The 20,172-nt window shown below is 34.5% G+C and overlaps 1 protein-coding gene across 2 annotated transcripts in view; it reads left to right on the forward strand.

Moving 5' to 3' along the window:
- Nucleotides 1–345: 345 nt before the first annotated feature.
- LOC149795925 (synaptogenesis protein syg-2-like) overlaps nucleotides 346–20,172 on the forward strand; it is a 155,928-nt gene continuing 136,101 nt past the window's right edge. For both annotated transcript variants that reach the window (XM_089965845.1, XM_089965846.1), the window contains exons 1-3: nucleotides 346–435; nucleotides 3,522–3,818; nucleotides 6,753–6,883. In XM_089965845.1, the coding sequence (XP_089821971.1) occupies nucleotides 402–435; nucleotides 3,522–3,818; nucleotides 6,753–6,883 (462 nt within the window). In that variant the 5' untranslated portion in view covers nucleotides 346–401. The remainder of the gene's footprint in view (nucleotides 436–3,521; nucleotides 3,819–6,752; nucleotides 6,884–20,172) is intronic.

Consider the following 20,172-nt stretch of genomic DNA (forward strand, 5'->3'; position numbering starts at 1 on the left):
ATGATAATTTATCCAACAGTCACTCTTAAACGTTTGAGTGCTAAAAGGGAACATATTTACATTATGCTTATGTTTTTTCCAACGTTCTTCTTCACGTTTGAATGCGTTATGCCGCTGAAATGTATCATCCACGTTATTGTACCGTTGCATCCGACATACGTTTTAATTCAGCTTGGCATATATTATGTATTTTATACACATCCCCAATGACTCCTTGGTGTGTTGAACCTAATGCTAACACAAATCTTTGACAATGTTAGGTACAGCTGATGATTTTGCCTTTTCATTAGCATAATCAGTTATCAGAACCACTGTTTTTTTCAATGTTTTATTTTCCCAGGCCACCATGCAGACAAAGGATAGTTTCTCCATTGTTAAAAACTGCCATACTTCTCACAGCGATGAATGTTACAGTGGGTAATCAACAAGATAGAGGTAAACTATACAATCGTACTTGCATAGCCATTTAAGTTTGGTATAAGAGTTCCGAAATTATATATATCTATATCTATACATATATGGAGTATGCGCATTTGATTATAGAGCCACATTTTAAGGAATTCTTAGATTTGTGTGATTACTTGTGTGATTATTGGAATTCCGCGCAAAAGAAATATCCTTAACCCGAAATAATTAAGCAATTACTAGGAGCAAACGTTACATAGTTAAGTGTTAGTGAGTTTCCATGATGCCATGGTTCACTAGTAGTGAATTCAGACCAAAACCGAAAGAATGTTTCTGAAGTAGGATAGTCCATATTAAAATCTAGTGGTGCACATTGGTGGTGTGACTGCAGTGGCAGTATTTACGGTAGGAAACCGGTAAATTACACAAGGAATGCATAAGAAGGGACTCAGCAGATACCGTTTATGCCGCCATTGGGGCAAATATGGTGCAGTTATATTGGCGAAATGCGCCTGGAAAGCATACATAGACCGGCCTAGGGCGGCGGAGTTCAAATAGTTCCCAGTGTTAAGGGATACTTGTATATTTTCTAAGGCGTGAACGGTTGGCGGTACGGAAACCTGATGGAGATGAACCATGCAGATGTGCGGTTGATAGATATTTGGCAGGTTGTTTTATCTGTGGTCTAACATTAATTATAGTATAATTTAGATATAGAATGGACATGTCGGGCTTTCTAATTTACAACTGAAGTTGTATGGAAGTCTTTGGAAAGTTGGGGTAAACTTATGACTCTAGCGAAAATCCCGCCAGGGTTTTATAATGGTTCAGTCAAGTAATGACCCTTGGATTGTAACAAGATAATTTTTGGTGGCTAGCGATTGAAATGTGAATAGTTATATGATTGGGTTGAAAGCGATTTGCTTTTATTATGTATAGAAAAGACTATTCCTTCGCAATTTGGAAAGAAAGATGTGTCATATAAAATTAAAAATAAATAAATAAATATAAATGATACAGCGCATTTCAAAATTGTATTTTGATTTCGCGATATTTAGTCTGCGAAAGTAGTTAGATATATTTGCTCTTAAGAAATATGTTTAATTTGAGTGCATATGTCCAGTGAAGACGGAATATTTTATCTAGGACGTAATATCAACAGTGATGCAGACAAACAAGTGAAACTGGGAGGGCTCACTGTCTCAAAGAATGTCGGCCTGTCAGAAGCATCCTGTTACATTGTCGAAACCTAGAAAATAGAATTGGGCAAGACGACTGACTTATTCCCAGATAGCTAGATTCCCTGAATTAAAAACATATCAGAATTATTGGAAACGAAATCCGTTGCATGCCTGATTCATGAATTTGGCTGTATAATCTTTAATTATTAAGAGAAGAACCGTAATTAAGAACGCGTTTGATAATGATCCCCCCCCCTTTAATGTAACATAAATTATATAGACCCAGATTTGACCAAAATAATCGTTCATCTCGCTCTATTTTTGTTTTATTAAGATCTCATAATTTCAGTTTTGACAGACCTGCTCCTTCCTCAGCAAACTGAAAACTTCATAATTGGTCTGCGTACTTGTGACTAGCCACCATTAATACACAGACCTTATTGACAGCCCCCCTCCCGCAGTATTGTGTTAAGTCGATGAGTTTAATACTGAATGTATTGAAATTTCGTAACAGATTTGGCAGTAACAATAACAGCAATAACAACAACAACAAATACTTCTATATCTGTTTTAAATAACAATTGGTAGTTGGCAAGTTTCTTACAAACTACATCGCGCCTGGGTATGTATACACACACACACACACACACACACACACACACACATATATATATATATATATATATATATATATATATATATATATATATATATATATATATATAAGTATATATTTGTGTCTGTGTCTGTGTGGGTGTGTCTCTGTGTGGGATGTGTCTTTATTTTTCTGTGTATGTATTCTGATTTGTAGTCAATATGGGAGTATGTAGCTGAGGTTTGCACGCAACCTGAGGAGTATTTGCCTAATATGGCAGAAGTTTTTTGCACATTTACATACTAAATACAGTATTTGTAGGTTACGCACATGTAATTAATCATTGTATAAATAATTCAAGTTAAAACATTGGATTATAGGTGTAATATACACCAAGCTCTATAGCATATACTAGGTTCTAAACATATAACAGAAAGGCACTAAAACCAAACATTTAGTAAAGCCTGCAGATAATTCATATCACAATAAAATAAAGTGCAGTTCAAACGAAACGTTTAGTATTTTGAATTTAATCACAAATAATCCAAAATGTTCTATCACAAGTCCAAAATATAGAATGTTCCTAATATATTATTATACACGGGTATCATTTTATGAATGATATCTTCATCATCAAGGAATGAGTTACTGTTTGTTTATGCATGAGTTCCATGTAGTGTTATAATCATTGACATATATGTTGTTATTAATACGTGAGTTCCATCTATTGCTTATCATCATTGGCGTGTGCGTTGTTATTGGTATATGAGTTCCATCTAGTATTATCATTATTCGCGTATGTGCTCTTATTGATAAATGAGTTACAACTATTGATTAACCACGAGTTCCATCTTTCGTTATTATTATTTGCACCTGTGCCATTGTTTATAAATGAGTTTCATCTAGTGCCATCATTATTTATGTATGTCTTTGTTTGTATATGAATTAAACATACCATATTCTTTCATTTGCATATCATCACTAATATTAAGGTTTGAAATTTAGATTTTATAGTAGAATATAACTTTGTAATGTTTAGGTTTAATTCCGAAGACATTATTATCTATTCATCCAAAAACGTTTTTGTACAGTTAATCATAACGCTTTGTGTGTGTCTGTTTATCACAAAAGCCCACCAATATTCATGGTAAATCATAGCTACTGCCTATGACCCAATAACTACGCGAGGATTGTATTACTGTGTGGCATAAAATAATGCTGGAAGTAGGAGACTACTAAATAATTTGTCTTTTTTGATGTCACTTCTACAAGTATACTATTTCGTGAAAACTAGTATGATCTTTATATATCAAACCGGTTGCATTTGTTTTTAATTACAGGAACGATAAAGATGATTGTAAGTCCAACTGTACTTGAGAATAAACAAATGGCTACAATATCGTGTTCTTTTACTTCAACTGGACCATACAGTATTCAGCTTAATGGCAGTGGATTGACAAGTTGTAACAAAGGGAGGTGTGTACCGCCAGAGAACGGAGATCGTAGACATAGCTACAGTGTAACCAATCGTGAAGCAAAAGTAACCGTTGCATCCCTTGACAGAGAGAGAGATCAAGGACGATGGATATGTTCATCAGGGGGGGTGGGGGTGGCTAGCACTGAATTATTTATTTATAGTAAGTACACACTGTTTGTAACGACACTTTCATACTCCATGGTTATCAAAGCAAAAACATGGTTGATGTTCAGTTAGCATTGTTATAATAGTTTCTACAGAAGATCATTCATAATATGTCATGTCATCACATGGTAATGCAATAAGATGTCAAAAGATGTGATTTCCCATTCAAATACGGCACAATAGTATCGCAGTAAGTAAATGACTGATCCCAAAGCGTCCGTAACCTATGTGCTACCATTGTCATCTTATTGATAATTGTTGTCCGTGCTATGTTGGCTCATTTCCCGAGTTTTCATGAAAGTTAACAGTACTTTGCCACGTGCGCCATATGTCACTCGCCTACTTTTTGTCATATAACTATAGTATAAATCGGACAATAAATAAATAGGGTAACACTGGTTAAAATATATATGACAGCACATGATTAAACATCATGGTTTCAACCCGAGCTGAATATACTTCACTTTAATCCAAATGGTGCCATTTTATTTTTGAGACTTAAAAATAACAGGAAAAGAAGGATAGTTCATTTATGTGAAATACATATTTATCATTTATCAAGACATGGAATATTGTACAATCTCCATACAGATGCAATAAACATATAGCTATTGTGAAGTTAATTAATGACGTAATTCTCCAATGTGCTTGATGTCGGCTGGTATAGGTGAATTTGTCTGCATAATTACATTTCCATTTAGTTCTTAGTAGTGTTGATCAGATGTTTCCTTTTCATCACCAATCATCACCATACGTTACGCATATAATATCATGAAATCCAGGACATGTCCTTTTTAGGGTGAAGGTTATTTAAAAAAAAAATATATGCATAGTTTTGATACGGACCATAGTCGAGATACGTACATCGAATTTACTCCTAATTGGTGACAGTATACGCTCACAGGCACAACATACTTTCTAAACAATAGGTAATTTGGGGATGTGTTCTGCATACAATGTAACTAGTATTAGGAATGGAAACAGTGAAAATAAGTCATACAAATTAATGACAAAAATACGTTTTTATAATAAGCTACAATATCGGAAGAAAGACAGAAAATTGTAATGGAAACGTATATAGCTTTCCTGACTTAGGTATGTCGATAAAACTTTCAACACCGGTCATTACACACGCCCTGAAGCAAATTGGACAGGCGTTATAAAATTAACAGAGCCAAGGCCTACTTTGCAAACACCAGGTTTTTATCTACGATATGTGTTTTTCTGTTTGAGGCTTAATAGTGTCATAACATGTGTTGTAGCATAAAATAAAATGCAACCTCATGTTAATAAAATACAAATCTAATTGTAACTTTCTACTCTAGTGCAACAAGAAAATGTCTACAAGAGGTGTGATGCAAGGTTTAAAATATGTTTCTAAAATTTGTCCGAAAGGTCACTGCACAAGAACTACTGCAATTAAAATCTGTTGTTAATACAGATTAAAGAGAGCATTAAAATATTCACTAACATCAAATTCAGATTCTGGATCAACTCATATTTTACTAATTGTTTGATAATAACCGCAAGTGTTTTTATATTATTTGTTCATATGTTTACCAGTTTTTATTCGCATGTGCAGTACAAGAAGAATGGTAGATGTGATATATATCTATATTTTCTGTAACTTCGAGAATATCATTTTATTTAATTTTCGTAAATTTTATTCATGCTCGTAAACTGTATAGAATATATTTTCTTATAAATTGTGTGCGTGATTTGGCTCTTTTGAAAATACAAATCACGTAGGATCTATAAAACTTGCGTTTTGACAGTTAGTAATAATAATCGTAATAATAAGACTTAAAATGGCGCCAGTGGGGTAGTTTCTCAGTGACTGATGGGATATGGAAGTTTCTAGAATAATTATGCTGAATCCCTTTGGTTGCCGCGAGGTCATGTAAATAAAAATCGTGACTTCCTACGTCGTAAATGAATAGTGTATGCTTTCATATCGGGTTCATTGCGAAATACGGTCGCAATTTACGGTGTTTAGAAGGAGAAGGTTAAGCATTCAGTTTCATTCCGATTTCTGGAGTCATTCACATTTGTTGTGTTCCTGATGTAAGTCTGCATACGTACTTTATGTTGTACGTATATATTTTGCAAGAGAAAAAACATTTGTTTGGACTGTTCAGTGGTGATAGAAAGTGTTAAATATTTGGACAATTCTATTATTCTTGAATTGTTAGAAATTATTCTAATGGATTCTGGACAACGCCTTCTTTTCAACTTCACGGTTCTTGGAAGACCAGTACATTTCCGGTCTTGAAATTATATGAGGCTTTTATTCTTTTAGGACTTTCAAAGACTTGTATAAGGGCTGATTTGGATTCGCTTCATTATGCTTAAGATCCTCTCACATCATTGATTTATTAGTTTAATAATTATATGTGTTGATTGAGTTTTACAAAACGTTTTGGTTTTTGCTTCTTTTTTGTTACTTGTTTGTGACCATAGAGTCGTATTAAAAAATGACATGATATAGCAATATAAACAAACGTCTTTAGTATGTCAATCATAATGAATCTTGGTTGAATTTTATGAAAAAGATGATTTATTAGTTTTTATATTTTACAATAGTGTTTGAGCGCAAAGCTTTTGTTTCGATTAAGGGGTATTGGCTTTTGCACAATTCTAACTGTTTTCCATTAAAAGAATAGTTTCATTCAGTGTGTTTTGACCTTAACTGTCGTGAGGTTCAACGCTAAAGATACTATACTGTACTGGAGTGGGGCTACTTGGTTTCGTTATTGGATACATTTCACGCAGTGTAAGGTTTTGTTAGACTGATAGTACAGAAATTGGACTTCTGTGGTAGTATACTATAAGGCAAGTAGTGCCAAGCAAATTCTTAGCATATTCGCTTGTTATCAACGTTAATTGTGTTAGAAGTGTCGACTGAAAATATTTTCTCTTCTGTTCAAAGCTTTTCCAAGCAGCCTGTCTTTGACTTACGAAGGGAACGCACAATTAGATCTTGCCAGATCCAATGTTACTCTGCGATGTAAAACAGATACATGCGCATATCCTGCCCCGAGCATGAAATGGTATTACCTTGTAAGTACATTGCCTGCTATTATCTAGAAGGATATTTATGCCATTACTGATGGTTAGAACTGCTAACAAGGCTTTGGCATACAAAATAATATAAACTCCAAATGAAACAATTGTTTAACGTTTCCGTAATATTTCTCATACGAAGTGTTTTCGTGCAGACAAAATTATTTTGTTTGGTGACTATTGAAATTACAAATTCTGTGATATACAAATATGTTCAGAACCACAAAACACATGCTTGCAGAAACTTGTATAAAAAAGTTTCATTGCTTCAACGACATGCTTGTTATAATTGACACTTTTACAAAATCAGGCATGTTCCTGCTCATTTGATGCGTGTTGTATTTTAATCTGGACACAACATCGTAATCATGCGTATTCTCTGACAATGTAAAAAATATTCATTCATATATTTAAACAAAACAGAATCTCCATTTCGAATAGATTCGTGTATGAGTAAACGACTCTCTATACGAAACATCTTGAGCAATGTTCCGGATATCTGTATGACACATTATTTTAAAACATCACTTTTGTTTACTCATTGGGGTTAATAACAATATTCTTGATAGGTAGTCTAACACTACTGAATGCATTGTAAAGGTGAGATGACGTCACTTGTGCAGAATACATTTCTAATACTTTGTGAAGTTTTCATTCATTTATCAAGGCCGATTTGCCGTGTCAACAACTAATTCCCTCAAAGTAGGCCTATAAATAGTTTAACTGAGGCAATGAAAACATCATGTGATCCAAGTAGAACATCTGTACTCTAATGATCCTAATGTGTCTGGAGTCAAAACCAGATAACACAGGAATAGACAGACACCTCGTCATTTTCATTTACCAGATCTCTCCTATGTATTATTGTGTCAATAAATGATACTTTCACCTCAAAAGTTTGTATTTATTATAATTTCACAAAAATGGTCAACACAGCTTATTTGTTATTGCTTCCAGGTTTTTGTGCATTTTTCCACGCAAGATTTAGCGTTCATATTCAGAATATCAAGATATGATATTTAGAAATATGTAGAATGGGGAATACAACAGAGGTAGAATGCAGCATGTTCAAACAAAACCAATGAGATCACTATTAAATAGCATTCTTGAAAATCAGCATAAATGGTCAACTCATCATAATTCACACAATCTCTAATTCAAATAATCTCTATTCCCACATTGATCTTGCACATAAAATTAAGTTAATAGTTATCAAAATTTGTTCCTATGACGTGCCGAAGAGGTAGTGATTTTCAACGTCAGTTAAGGTTCGGTACCAGACCTAGGTTTGTGTTTTAGTGTTGAATGATAAATGTGATAGAGGCACAATCTAGAACCGGATGTCAATAGTGTGTCGAGTGCGTTGGATACAACACAGTTTGTCGTTTTGTAGCTACACAGTCTGGAAAAGGATGTCAATAGTGTCGAGTGGGATGGCTGCGACAATTGTAACGTGTTTAGATTCTAATAGACAGTAACAAACGAATAGTGAAAACTTGCTTTGAAAAAATTAACAAATAATGTAGTTCCCTGGCAAAAAACTGTAAAAGTAAAAAATTAAGATCTTACGGTTTTAAGAATAAAATTCAAAAATTATCCAAGAACAATACACGAATTAAATTTTAGAAGTCAAGGAATGAAATGTTCTCAGGAAATTTGAGTTTGAGTTCCAACAAAAAATCCTAAATGGAAGGTGATGACGTATAATGTAGTCGGTATTGTGCTGTTGTCTACAGTTCTTTGTTAATTCACAATCAATAATATTCCGGTGTTTGAATTTCAGAATAGAATTTAAATAATGTCTTTGTCCCAGAATTCTCTATGAGCACACACATATTTCCAGGAAAAAGAATTGATTTTTTAGAATTCAAATAATTTGAATAACAATTAAAATATAATTCCCAACTGGTCACAAACACACACTTTCCAGTGTAAAAGCCCAACTTATTAATTCCTTGATACATACATATATATATATATATATATATATATATATATATATATATATATATATATATATATACTATTATTTAAGGTGGGTCGTGGGCAGTTTTGTCGTCCTCAGACGGTTTCGTGGGCAGATAAAAGTTCGTGGGCAGATTTCCATCTGCCCACGAAGCACGTCGTCCTTTTCTGCACTCTTGCCACAAATATCAATAAAATAAATGCATATTTACGCTGCTGAATGTTAAATATTCGATAAATATTCATCTGCAAAATAAATAATTGCCTTTTTACCTATTTATTTCCATTTTTTCATTAATGAATTGAATTGAATAGCACAACTTGAGTTACCTCCCATTATGTACTAGTATATATTGCACCTTAAAAATAGATTGACCCGGAAGTAGTATGTTTCAAATTTACTGCCCATGATGACAGGGGTTCGTTACAAAGAAAATCAAGGAATGGGGTTCTAACCTGTAACAATATAATATGTTAATAGTGTTACAGGTTAGAACCCAAATCTGTTGATTTTCTTTGTAACGAGCCACTGTGCCCGTGATTATTATTGTGAGAGATCAAAACTGCCCGGGAACCAGGATGTGGAGTGAATAATCTGCCAATGTCACCAACAAGCACCATACATATATGCTATTTATTTTGATATCTAAGAAGTTTTCAATAATGCTAATTAGTAACATTATAATGAGTGAGCTGTTATATGTCTTTCGAAATACCTCTATTCACTATTGCTGGTCTTGAGCCCAAACTAAGAGGATTGTGGCTGTCATTAGAAATACAAGTGATACCATTTATTTAAATCCAGGCTTAGTAAGTTCATAACTTCACTTAAGTTCATATTATATGCTGCTGCATTTTCTTCTCTCAGTCTACCATTAACAACGACAGCAAAAGAAAAATGGTGTTTACTCAGAATTTGTTCCTATATTTATCAAAAAATTTGTTTTGGAACAGATATTTTGTTGGAAAAGCTGAAAGAATAAAATTGGGGGAAAATCATGATGGTATAATAATACAATTGTTTACTTATAATAAAAGAATACTGGATTTAGTTTACAACATCCTTGCAATAATTAAATGGCATTGTGAATATGCAGAACCCAAATTCTTTAATGTACATGTACTGTTTAAGGTACAAAACTGTTTTGCATACTTCATAACTTATTTCTCTAATAGTGCAAATAATAGGAGACAGAAGACATTTAGAAAGAATTAATTTGTCAAAATAAGTTAAATATCAAGATTAGTTTAATGGACGTTTGAAATTTACTATTAAAGTAAAATTGCCTATTTTTGAGAGAAAAATCCTAATAGTAATACACGTAATTTTATTTAAATTAGCAGTAATGTAGTGGATGCTGATTTATTTATGAAATATACCATAAACGTGTGTTTCATGATCATTACTCCAAAGTAAAATACCCAAGAACCACCTCAGAAAATCAGTAATGACATATTCACGTAAAACACAAAACACAATTCTAAAAAAGTGATGGAGATGCAGTTATCAGCTGTGAGTCACATAGCTAACACATGTTGAGTAGCAGACTGGATGATTGGTATGGAACAAATTGTATTTGCCTTGTCAGAATAGTTGGTAAAGATTTTAAGAGGACTTCCTGGTTGGAAAAAAGTGAATTGGAGAAATGTATTATTTTTTTCATCGTATGTGTCCTTGTTTCACTTCATTAATAATAATGATATGACTTTTGACAAATCTTTTTGTCCGAGTGACTCAATGCTGATAAGTGTAAAAAAATGTCGAGGCTGCGACAGATGTGTCCTCTGTAGAAATGGGTGTTTATTAAACTAGATCAAAATTAGGTAGTGTAAAAATAGGAAGTGGAACAATACACAATATGGAAAACGCTCGCTGTGGAAGACATTGGGCGGACATACAGACACATCAAGATGTATTTAATAAGATTCATACACATATTATATACTGTTGTATAGCTCTCCTTGTATGCTTCAGATTTATACTATAAACATTGAAGTTTGTGATACCGAGACAAACGGCAATGGAAGATGCACGTATCAAGGTTATGAAGATTGTTAAATTCACAAGCGATACAGAGTCAAATATACCAAAACTTTCATATTGCATTTTCTTACATTTCTACTATCACAGATCGATTTAGACTGATGCGAAACCTATCAATTTATATCAAATTTGTCAAAATCGGGGTTTATTTACTATTGTTATGAGTTATTCACCTGTATGGAAAACGATCGTATAGGAAGACATTAGGCGAAATGACAGACAAAGGAAGATATACTTAATAAGATACATACACATACTATTTACAGTTGTACGGCTTTAATTATATGCTTTAGATATATAGCAATAGCATCGAAATATGTAGTACGATCGCAAAACGGCAATGGTAGATTCACGTAGCAAGGATATGCAGATCGGTAAAGTCGCACCCGATATTCAGTAAAAAGAACAAAACCTTCTATTTTGCATTTTCACACATGTCTATTGGCACAGATCGATTTAGTATGATTAGAAACATATCAATTAAAATCAAATTTGTCATCTGATATCAAATGTGTCAAAACCGTTGTTTTTGCGATTGTTATGACTTATTCGCCCATATGAAAAACTTTCGCATAGGTCGGATCTAGGCGCACGGACAGACAAATAAAGACGTGCTTATTAAGATATATACACACATTTTATAATATTGTATAGTTTTAATTCTATACTTCAGATCTCTAATATTAGCATCGAAGTATGTGCTACAATCACAAAACGGGAAGGGTGTATTAAAGTAGCAAGCATATGAAGATCGGTAAAGTCGCACCCGATATTCCGTAAAAAGTGGAACTTTTTTATTTTGTATTTTCACACACGTCTATTGGCACAAATCGATTTAGGCAGATGAGAACCTATATATTAATATGAAATTTGTCAAAAGCTGTGTTTGTTTACTATTGGTATAAATTATTCACCTACATGGAAACCGTTCGGATAGGAAGGCATCGGGTGCACAAACAGACATATGAAACCGTACTTAATAAGATACATACACATATTATTTAATGTTGTACATCTTAAATTATATGCTTCAAATCTATAGTATTAGCATCCAAGTATGTGCTACTATCGCAAAACGGGAAGGGTAGATGCACATATCAAGGATACGAAGATCGGTAAAGTCGCAAGCAATAATGAGTCATAAATACCAACTTTTTTATTATTAATTTTCTCGACTTTTTTTGGCACAGATCGATTTAAACTGATGAGAAACCTATACATTGATATTATATATGTCGAAATATATGGTTGTTTAAGATTGGTACAACTAATTTACCTATATGGAAAATCTTTGTGTTGGAAGGTATTTGGCGCACGGAAAGACAAATGAAGACGTACTTAATAATATATGTAAACATGTTATATGCTGTTGTTTAGCTTTAATTGTATGCTTGAAATCAGTAGTATTAGCATCGAAGTATGTTGTAACCCCCCTCCCCTTAGTACGCTACTGCAAGCAGACTTTGTCAAATGCTAAGAGACACTAATTGCTCGAAAATTATAATTTAAAAAATATTTATGTATTTATGGACTCGTATATTATAACCTTATAATGCGCCTTCATTTTCCATCAGGTAGGTCTCCAGGTCGAGTTGTCATGAAAAACAGGAACCAGTATCGTACATTCTTTACTAAGCGACTTCTCCGATGGTGCAATGTGTCTATAGAGCGTCCGCCTCGGATGCGAGGGGTCGCGTATTCAAACCCCGGCCGAATCATACTAAAGACATAAAAATGGTACTAGCAGCTGCCTCTTTTGGTGCCGATCATTAAGAGGTTAGTGTTCGGATTAGTCGGCCTGGTGTCAGGATAGTGTGACTGGGTGGGACAAGTTTGTCTTATGTCCGCTAAAATGCAAAAGCCTACTGAACCAAGTCGAACAGGTTACGTATTATACAACTTATTTTCGAGGTTTCAGCGCCCCCCCCCCCCTTAAATGCGTACATATATTATCAGTATACCTCCATGCTCAAGCCTATGCATTTGGGTTACCCCCCACCCCCCCCACCCCTCTATGCGTACATACTAAATGGACGGCCCCTAACCATTCATGAGATGGTATTGATTCAAATTTACGAGTGCGATTGTGATGTACGCATTTCCCTACACAAACACGGGATGGTATTATTCAACCGTACATGTCCACAAAACTATATATATTTATAGATATATGTATACAACCATGGTACATCAATTAGGTATCTAATTACATAATGACAGTGTAGTGGTTAGCAAATTTGAGAAATATACTTTTTTATTCAGACACCATGCCAAAAGGAAAGAACTAACTTACAGTTTACGCTGAACTAAATTAAATTTACTATTTTTGTTTCCAGCATGGTCGGAATATGTTTACATGTTTCATATTAGGAAACAATTTGCATTATGGCTAAGTATATCTAAGAAGGAAATAAGATGTTCTTACAAACTCTTATTTTGTTGGTGTATTGGTTACCTCTCAACATATGAACCATTCTTTGCCATCTCACGATTATAATCCGTATGTACTTAAGCGTTGTCTCATTTGCAGTGTTAATTTTTAAATGTATACTTTGCTTGTAAAATGATCCCACTTTATATAAATGTACAAACACCGCAATCGTGATGTGCTTACAGGAATACATTCTTCTGAGTTCTACTGAAGTCAGTTATTCAGTATAATTTGTAAAACGATATGGACTGATTGATAAAAGTGACTGTTTTCTTTACTTTGGTTTGTCGCAATATTTTTCTAACACAGTACTAATATACACTGGTCACACATGACGCCCCAAAGAAGCAGTTGTAGTTAATTCTTTTTTACCTGTAGTAATGGGATTTTTACAATATATGGCTGTGGCAGATGTACGTCGATTATCAGACAATGGTCTGCTTTTGCACTATTCGCTTATTTCCCTACTTCGAGTGCGGACTGATTGACCGTTAAGCAAAATCTCAATTAATCTGTGCGATTTATGTGCAACGTACGATATTGTCCCCAGTGTTTATTTAATTCCATCATCGTTTAACAAAACTTCTTTTCTTATCCTCTCTAAATCAACTTTTGTTGACCAAAGACAATACATTTTATAAGCAAGGCAGAACGCAAAATCACATTACCCATCCACGAGTACAATGAAAATATGTAAACAAAAATAGTTAATAAAATTCCAAGGTATGTATAATATTGTAATATATTTTGGAGTATGCGCATTTGTTTACCGCTCTCCATTTTAAGGATTCCTTATATACTTGCTTGAATATGGGAAGTCGGTGCTGGGATTATAGTCTTTAGACCAAAATAATAAGCCAATTACTAGGGGCAAACGTTACGGAGTGAAGTGTAAGTGAGCTTCAAGATGACATGGTTTACTTTTGGTGAATTCAGGTAAGAGCCGCATGAGTATCCAACTCACTCAGTGGTCCCTATTCAAATCTAATTGCGTGAATTGATCGTGTGACTCCAGGTGCAGTATTTATGACTGGAGATTGGTAAATTATACAATGGAATCAACAGAAAAGGACTGTTCCGCCGTCGGCGGGCGCCATTTATTGTTGCTGTGGTGGTAAATATGTTGCAAAGTTACAGGCGAAATGAAGCTAAAAATCATGATTTAAAAGGCCTAAGGTGGCGTAGTAAAAACGGTTCCCTGTATTAGGTTGATGAGTTGTATAGTTTCACGGCGTGAAATACTGGCGGTAAGTTGTGGAAAGTTAACGAAGAGAAGCTTTGCAGTTGTGACATTGACATACAATTGGGAAGTTGGGATTTGTGGTCATGTATTAATTAGAGTAACATTACTGATAGATTGGACGCGTTGGACTTTCCAGTTTGCAGAAGTAGTTGTACAGGATTCCTTTGAATCGGGGAAACCTATGACTCGTAGCGGGATTCGCGCAAGGGCTTGACATCGCTCGGTCAAGAAACCCATTTGGTTGATACAATATTTCTTGCGTGAGCATAATGCAAATATGTATACTGGCTTGCACTGTTTTCAGCTATGATGTACGATGTTAAGATCTCAGTCGGTCAGGATATTCTTTAACAACGGTATCTTTTATCCTAACACGTCTTTCAATACGGTACCATTTACCCCTTGCAATAAAGTATATCAGTTGGAGGTTGAGGATGAACTAATCGATATTGAATTTCTCTAAGTACTGTTTGGTCAATGTTCGGATCTCATTATCTTGCTACTGCAAAAAATATATATTGGTTATAATCAATTACACCTTTAGTTTTATGATTATTTAGACATTCTATATAAATCCAGCATGGTATCAGTTAATATTTCGACGATATTGTTATATGTGACCAGTACATTTGAACATGTATGATTATAAACAGTAAAATTAGGCATTTAAACTGTAGGAAAAAAAATTCTACTGAAAAATGTTTCATCAGCATAAAAAACTAAGGATTGTCAAATCCGAGACTAGCAATATTTTATAGTACCTATATTTGCTCTTTTCAGGCCAAGTTCTCACGTAATGGCTTATTTTAGTAGATTGCTTGTTTTTGTGTGGGTTTTTTTTTTGTGCTCCCACACAAAATGCGCATGCGCGGAATTTATTTTCCGTTGCCATGACGTATAAAAGTTACCGGCCATGCACCAACATTTTTCTTTATACATCAGATTTGCATAACATGATTAAAAGTAGTTATACTTGAACAAAAAGAACCAAAAAAAACCTATAAAGTGTACAGAAAAAATAATTTAATTTCTCGAAATAAAAGTATACATCACTGTTACTTAGATACGATTTTCCACCTATAGAGGACGCCAGCAGGAAATGACGTACATTTATCCCCACAAGACGAAGTACGGGGGGGGGGGGGGGGCCGGCACCAGACAGACCCCCCACCCCACTTTTCCAAAAAATTATAGTGTTTTATGTGTATTTATCCCCCCCCCTCCATGTGTTGTATGTTTTATATTATGCAAAAGAATTTAGGTCAAAAAAATTTAATTCTCCTTTTTAACGGGGTATTTCTTTTAAAACCTAGTTTTATCTATAGGGTTGTTTTTCCGAATAGGTTTCCATCTTTCCATCACCTGACTTGAAATCCCTTCACTATACTCTTGGTTGACCTTGGCTAGAGGTCGCCTATATCCCGTGTGTGCTATATATATATATGCTATAGTTTGTGTATGCTATATTTTGCTTCCATGTTGGGATAGCCTTTATTTTTTCCCAAATCTCCCCAGTAATCTTAGGACCTTATAATCGGATCAAGAAAAGGTTTATTTTTATTTATTTAATATATTTTTGAATTTCGGCTAAGTAACGGTGTATTATAATTTAATTAAGAAAAAAAAACTTAATGTGTTCTGTGTGCAAATATATTGTGTCATTATTCACATATTGGATTTGTAAATTGAAATCCGCTGTACTCGAGTTGGAGTCCATACACTTTTTTATTTGCTTGTATTTCTCCCACCTAGAGTTAGGCCGTCTCAAATTATTTATTGGATTTCTGCCAAAATCTCTAAAAATGGTTGTTCTTCCCACACACACACACACACACACACACATACACACACACAGTGGGGATTTACCGTGCAGTGCGAGAGCTGCACATTTTGAGCAAATAGAATTAGAAGAGAGACTTATTAGATCCTTTGTTTTCGTGTATGTATGTATGTAAAGTTTCCTATATGAGGTGTTTTTCCCGACTCTTTCATAGCCCCATGACGTCATTATCTCGTACTTTTCCCATATAGTTTCTCTGTCCCGATAATTAGGATTTGTGATAGTTTACGTAATATAATTAAAGTCTATTTAATTATTTAATTTTAATTGTAATGGATAATAAAAAGAAACTGAAGCTGTTTAGGAAAATTTATAAGAAATTAAAAGGGTGGCGGCTACAGCAGATTCCAATCCGGGGTGGGGGTATGAGGGCAAGGGTTCACTTTGTGATGGTCCCCTTTAATGGGAGATTATCCATTGCCCCATCTCCCTCCCCTTCTTTTCACCCTTTGCAGCCCCGTCCCTCCCATTCACAAATCTTCCTAGAAGTTCTTTTTTCTAATTAATTTGAAAGGATTACAAAAAAATTTGCCTATTCATTTTTTTTATGTTTATGACTTGGTCACACGCCATCATGGTTTTAGTTATGTTATCTGTTATTTTTCCTATTAAAGTTTTGTTAAAGTTGCCGTCTTGATATAAAACTTGGTTTCTTCTGTATTTTTATTTCTTGGATATCTCCATAATTCATTGTATCCTGTCTTGTTTCCTAAACTCGCACTGTGCCATCGCATGATATTTTGTGAAGTTCGCACATTTGCACATGAGATATTTTACATGTATGCATATGTCGTGTAGATATTTGAATATCAAGCTTTGTATTTTTGGAGAGCCGATGTTGGTCCAGTACCTCCAAGGTCTGTCCCAATTAACCGAGACATTTCCTCCTCTACTTTATTTTTAATTTTAGAGGTTAAATTTTTCCTTATCCAATTATATGTTTCCTTAGTTTCAATTCCCCAAAGTTCCTCATTTTCCCTATATTTACATAAAAGTTCCTTTATACTTCTAAAGGTCCTTGTTGTTTCTAGTCTTTTTACCAGTTTATTATTTTTGTAGATGTCACTTATGTTTTTCATGCTAAAACCAAACCAGTAAATGTATAAAGCTTCCTAAGGGGTTTTGGGTTGGATATTTACTTCTTTTACATTATAAATTAAATACTAGAGAGGAGGCCTAACTCGAATCGGGAGAAACACAAATAAATAAAGAAAGAAAGTGCAGACCCTGACTCGAATACAGCCTACCTCATTTTGAAAATAGACTTTAATGTGAGAAACGCCACACCATAGTCAATCACATAAAACAAAAGGTTTTATTTTAATTTCAAATGGTAGTATACCGTTCATCTCGCCGGAATTCTAAATTGCAAATTAATTCAAAAGCAACTAAATTTATACCAGGACAAACAAATAAATTTGAAAAGTCCATATAAAAATATATATTAAGACAACAGAGTCAAATTTGACATAGTATTGCTGTCCCTACACACAGACTATATAGCATACACACACCATAGCATTGATACACATAGCATACACGGAACATAGAAAATTCTTGACAAAGATCACTAAAAATCAAGGATATGAAATCTGAAAATGGGAATAAGACCCATGTTTCAGACTACTACCCTTTAGAAAACACTAGGACTAATTATAAACTAAAAGTTTGATCAAAATTCCTTTTTTAAGCTTTAAACAAGCACACACATCTTGGGGTATACAAGAGTACATGAAAACACTTTATTTTTTTTTGGGGGGGGTCATCTGTCTGGTGCCCCCCCCCCATGATACTTTCGTAACTCATACTAGCGAAAGATTATCATTTGCACTCACATTGTATGTTCTTTAAAATAATGATTTTTTTTCTTTTGCGAGATATCGTCGTATAGTTAACCTGGATACAATATAATCTTGGTCCGTTTGCACCTTGAAACTTATCATGCGTGAATGGCAGGCGCCTTCAAGCAATCTGGTGATATTTTCGTCTCTTTTGCGATATTTTTTTTATCTGACATTAGCGATACACACACATTAAGGATGCATACGCATGCCGGCATCCGCTACATTTACGGAGTTCGTTGATATATTTTGTTCTGTAAATTTCGCATGATGAAAAAAGAAGAAATACATTATAACAATGCAAGGTTAGTTTCTTTTATTTTATTTTCAATCAAGTGTTTGTTTATTGTACCGTGCCGGGGCGGGGTGGGATGGGGGGGGGGGCACAAATTCAACACAAAATTAGTTCCTTTCTTATCTGCATGGACTAATGGAGCAAATATGATTGACGATATTGACTAGCAATAACAAGCTTTCAATTTACGCGCGCACACACGAAGACAACTTGAAAAATAGAAACAAACAATAAAATTAACTGGTAACTTCGCACTTGCTCAAGGCTTTGTAGTTACAATGGGGGGGGGGTCTGTGCTATTATCTGGTTAGGCATGACTATTTCGCAGAAATACAAACAAATCTTTTGAGATGAGCATAAAATACAATTATTTCTTTTCCTCCATACATTTACGATGCTCTCAAAGGACCCACATATTTAGGTAAAAGTATGACCGTTACCAGGCGTTACCGAGTTGAAAATATGCCGAGTAAACTTACGAATTACGCCACGTACAATGTATAAACAACACTTGGCAACTTTTAATGATAAAAGATGGTGTTTTTATTTATTTACTTATTTATTTAGTTATCAGAACTCTTTCAGAATAACAATGTAACTGCCGATTATACAGCTCGCCTCTAAGAAGATTTTCGTAGTTTCCAACTGCCATGCATAAAATAAGTTTATGCCAAAGTGATCGTGACCTACAAAATGTTGGTCATTGTCACAGGGCATAAAATTCATAAAACAATAAAGAACATTCCTTTTTGTTCTACCAAAGCAGCGGAACCATAATGAGTTGATAAAACACAAGGATATTTGTTGTTATTTTGCAAACCATTGCTAATAAAATCAGCTTCAGAAACTATTATTATTGTCCGCCCTAGAGGAAAGATTTTACAAGGTGGAAATCACTGACTGTCAGTATCCCTGGAATGACAACCAGTATGACAACTATAACTAGTTTGTGCATCAGTAAATAATCTTGAGTAGCCACTGCACAAGCATAATACAAATTGCTTCCATTGTAATTGTTACAATTCCATTCTGACCACTCCGGTGTCCTAGTGGTTAGAGCGTCCGCCTCAGAAGCGGGAGGTCATGGGTTCAAACCCCAGCCAAGTCATACCAAAGACTTATAAAAATGGTATTAACAGCTACCTCGCTAGACGCTCAGCATTAAGAGGTTAGTGTTAGGACTGATCGGCCTGGTGTCAGGATAATGTGACTGGGTGCAACATCATACTACATGTTTGCAGCATGATGCCCCAGTGCTATACATCACTATAAACTGCCACACTGCAGACATCGTAGCAATATGACTGAAAAATTATTCAAGCTACGTTAAAAATCCAATCACACACACACAATTCCATTCTACGATCCAGAACCAACACTAATTCCGTACTACAGTTCTTGCATTTCAATCCAATTTTGCTTTTGAAATGTAGTGCCACTCAATTCATAATGAACCCATTCATTTCAAACACTCGCAAATACTTATTATTCCTGTCTACAACTGAAACATATCTATATAAAAATACGTGTAACTGTGTTTTATGCAAGGGCATGGAGATGCACAAAAACTTGCACCTGAAGCTTGAATAAAACCCCGACTGTGGATAAGACTATAAGATAAATTCCG

Source organism: Sinohyriopsis cumingii, chromosome 7 (assembly GCF_028554795.1).
Source record: "Sinohyriopsis cumingii isolate HCF-2022 chromosome 7, ASM2855479v2, whole genome shotgun sequence".
Taxonomy (NCBI): Eukaryota; Metazoa; Mollusca; class Bivalvia; order Unionida; family Unionidae; genus Sinohyriopsis; species Sinohyriopsis cumingii.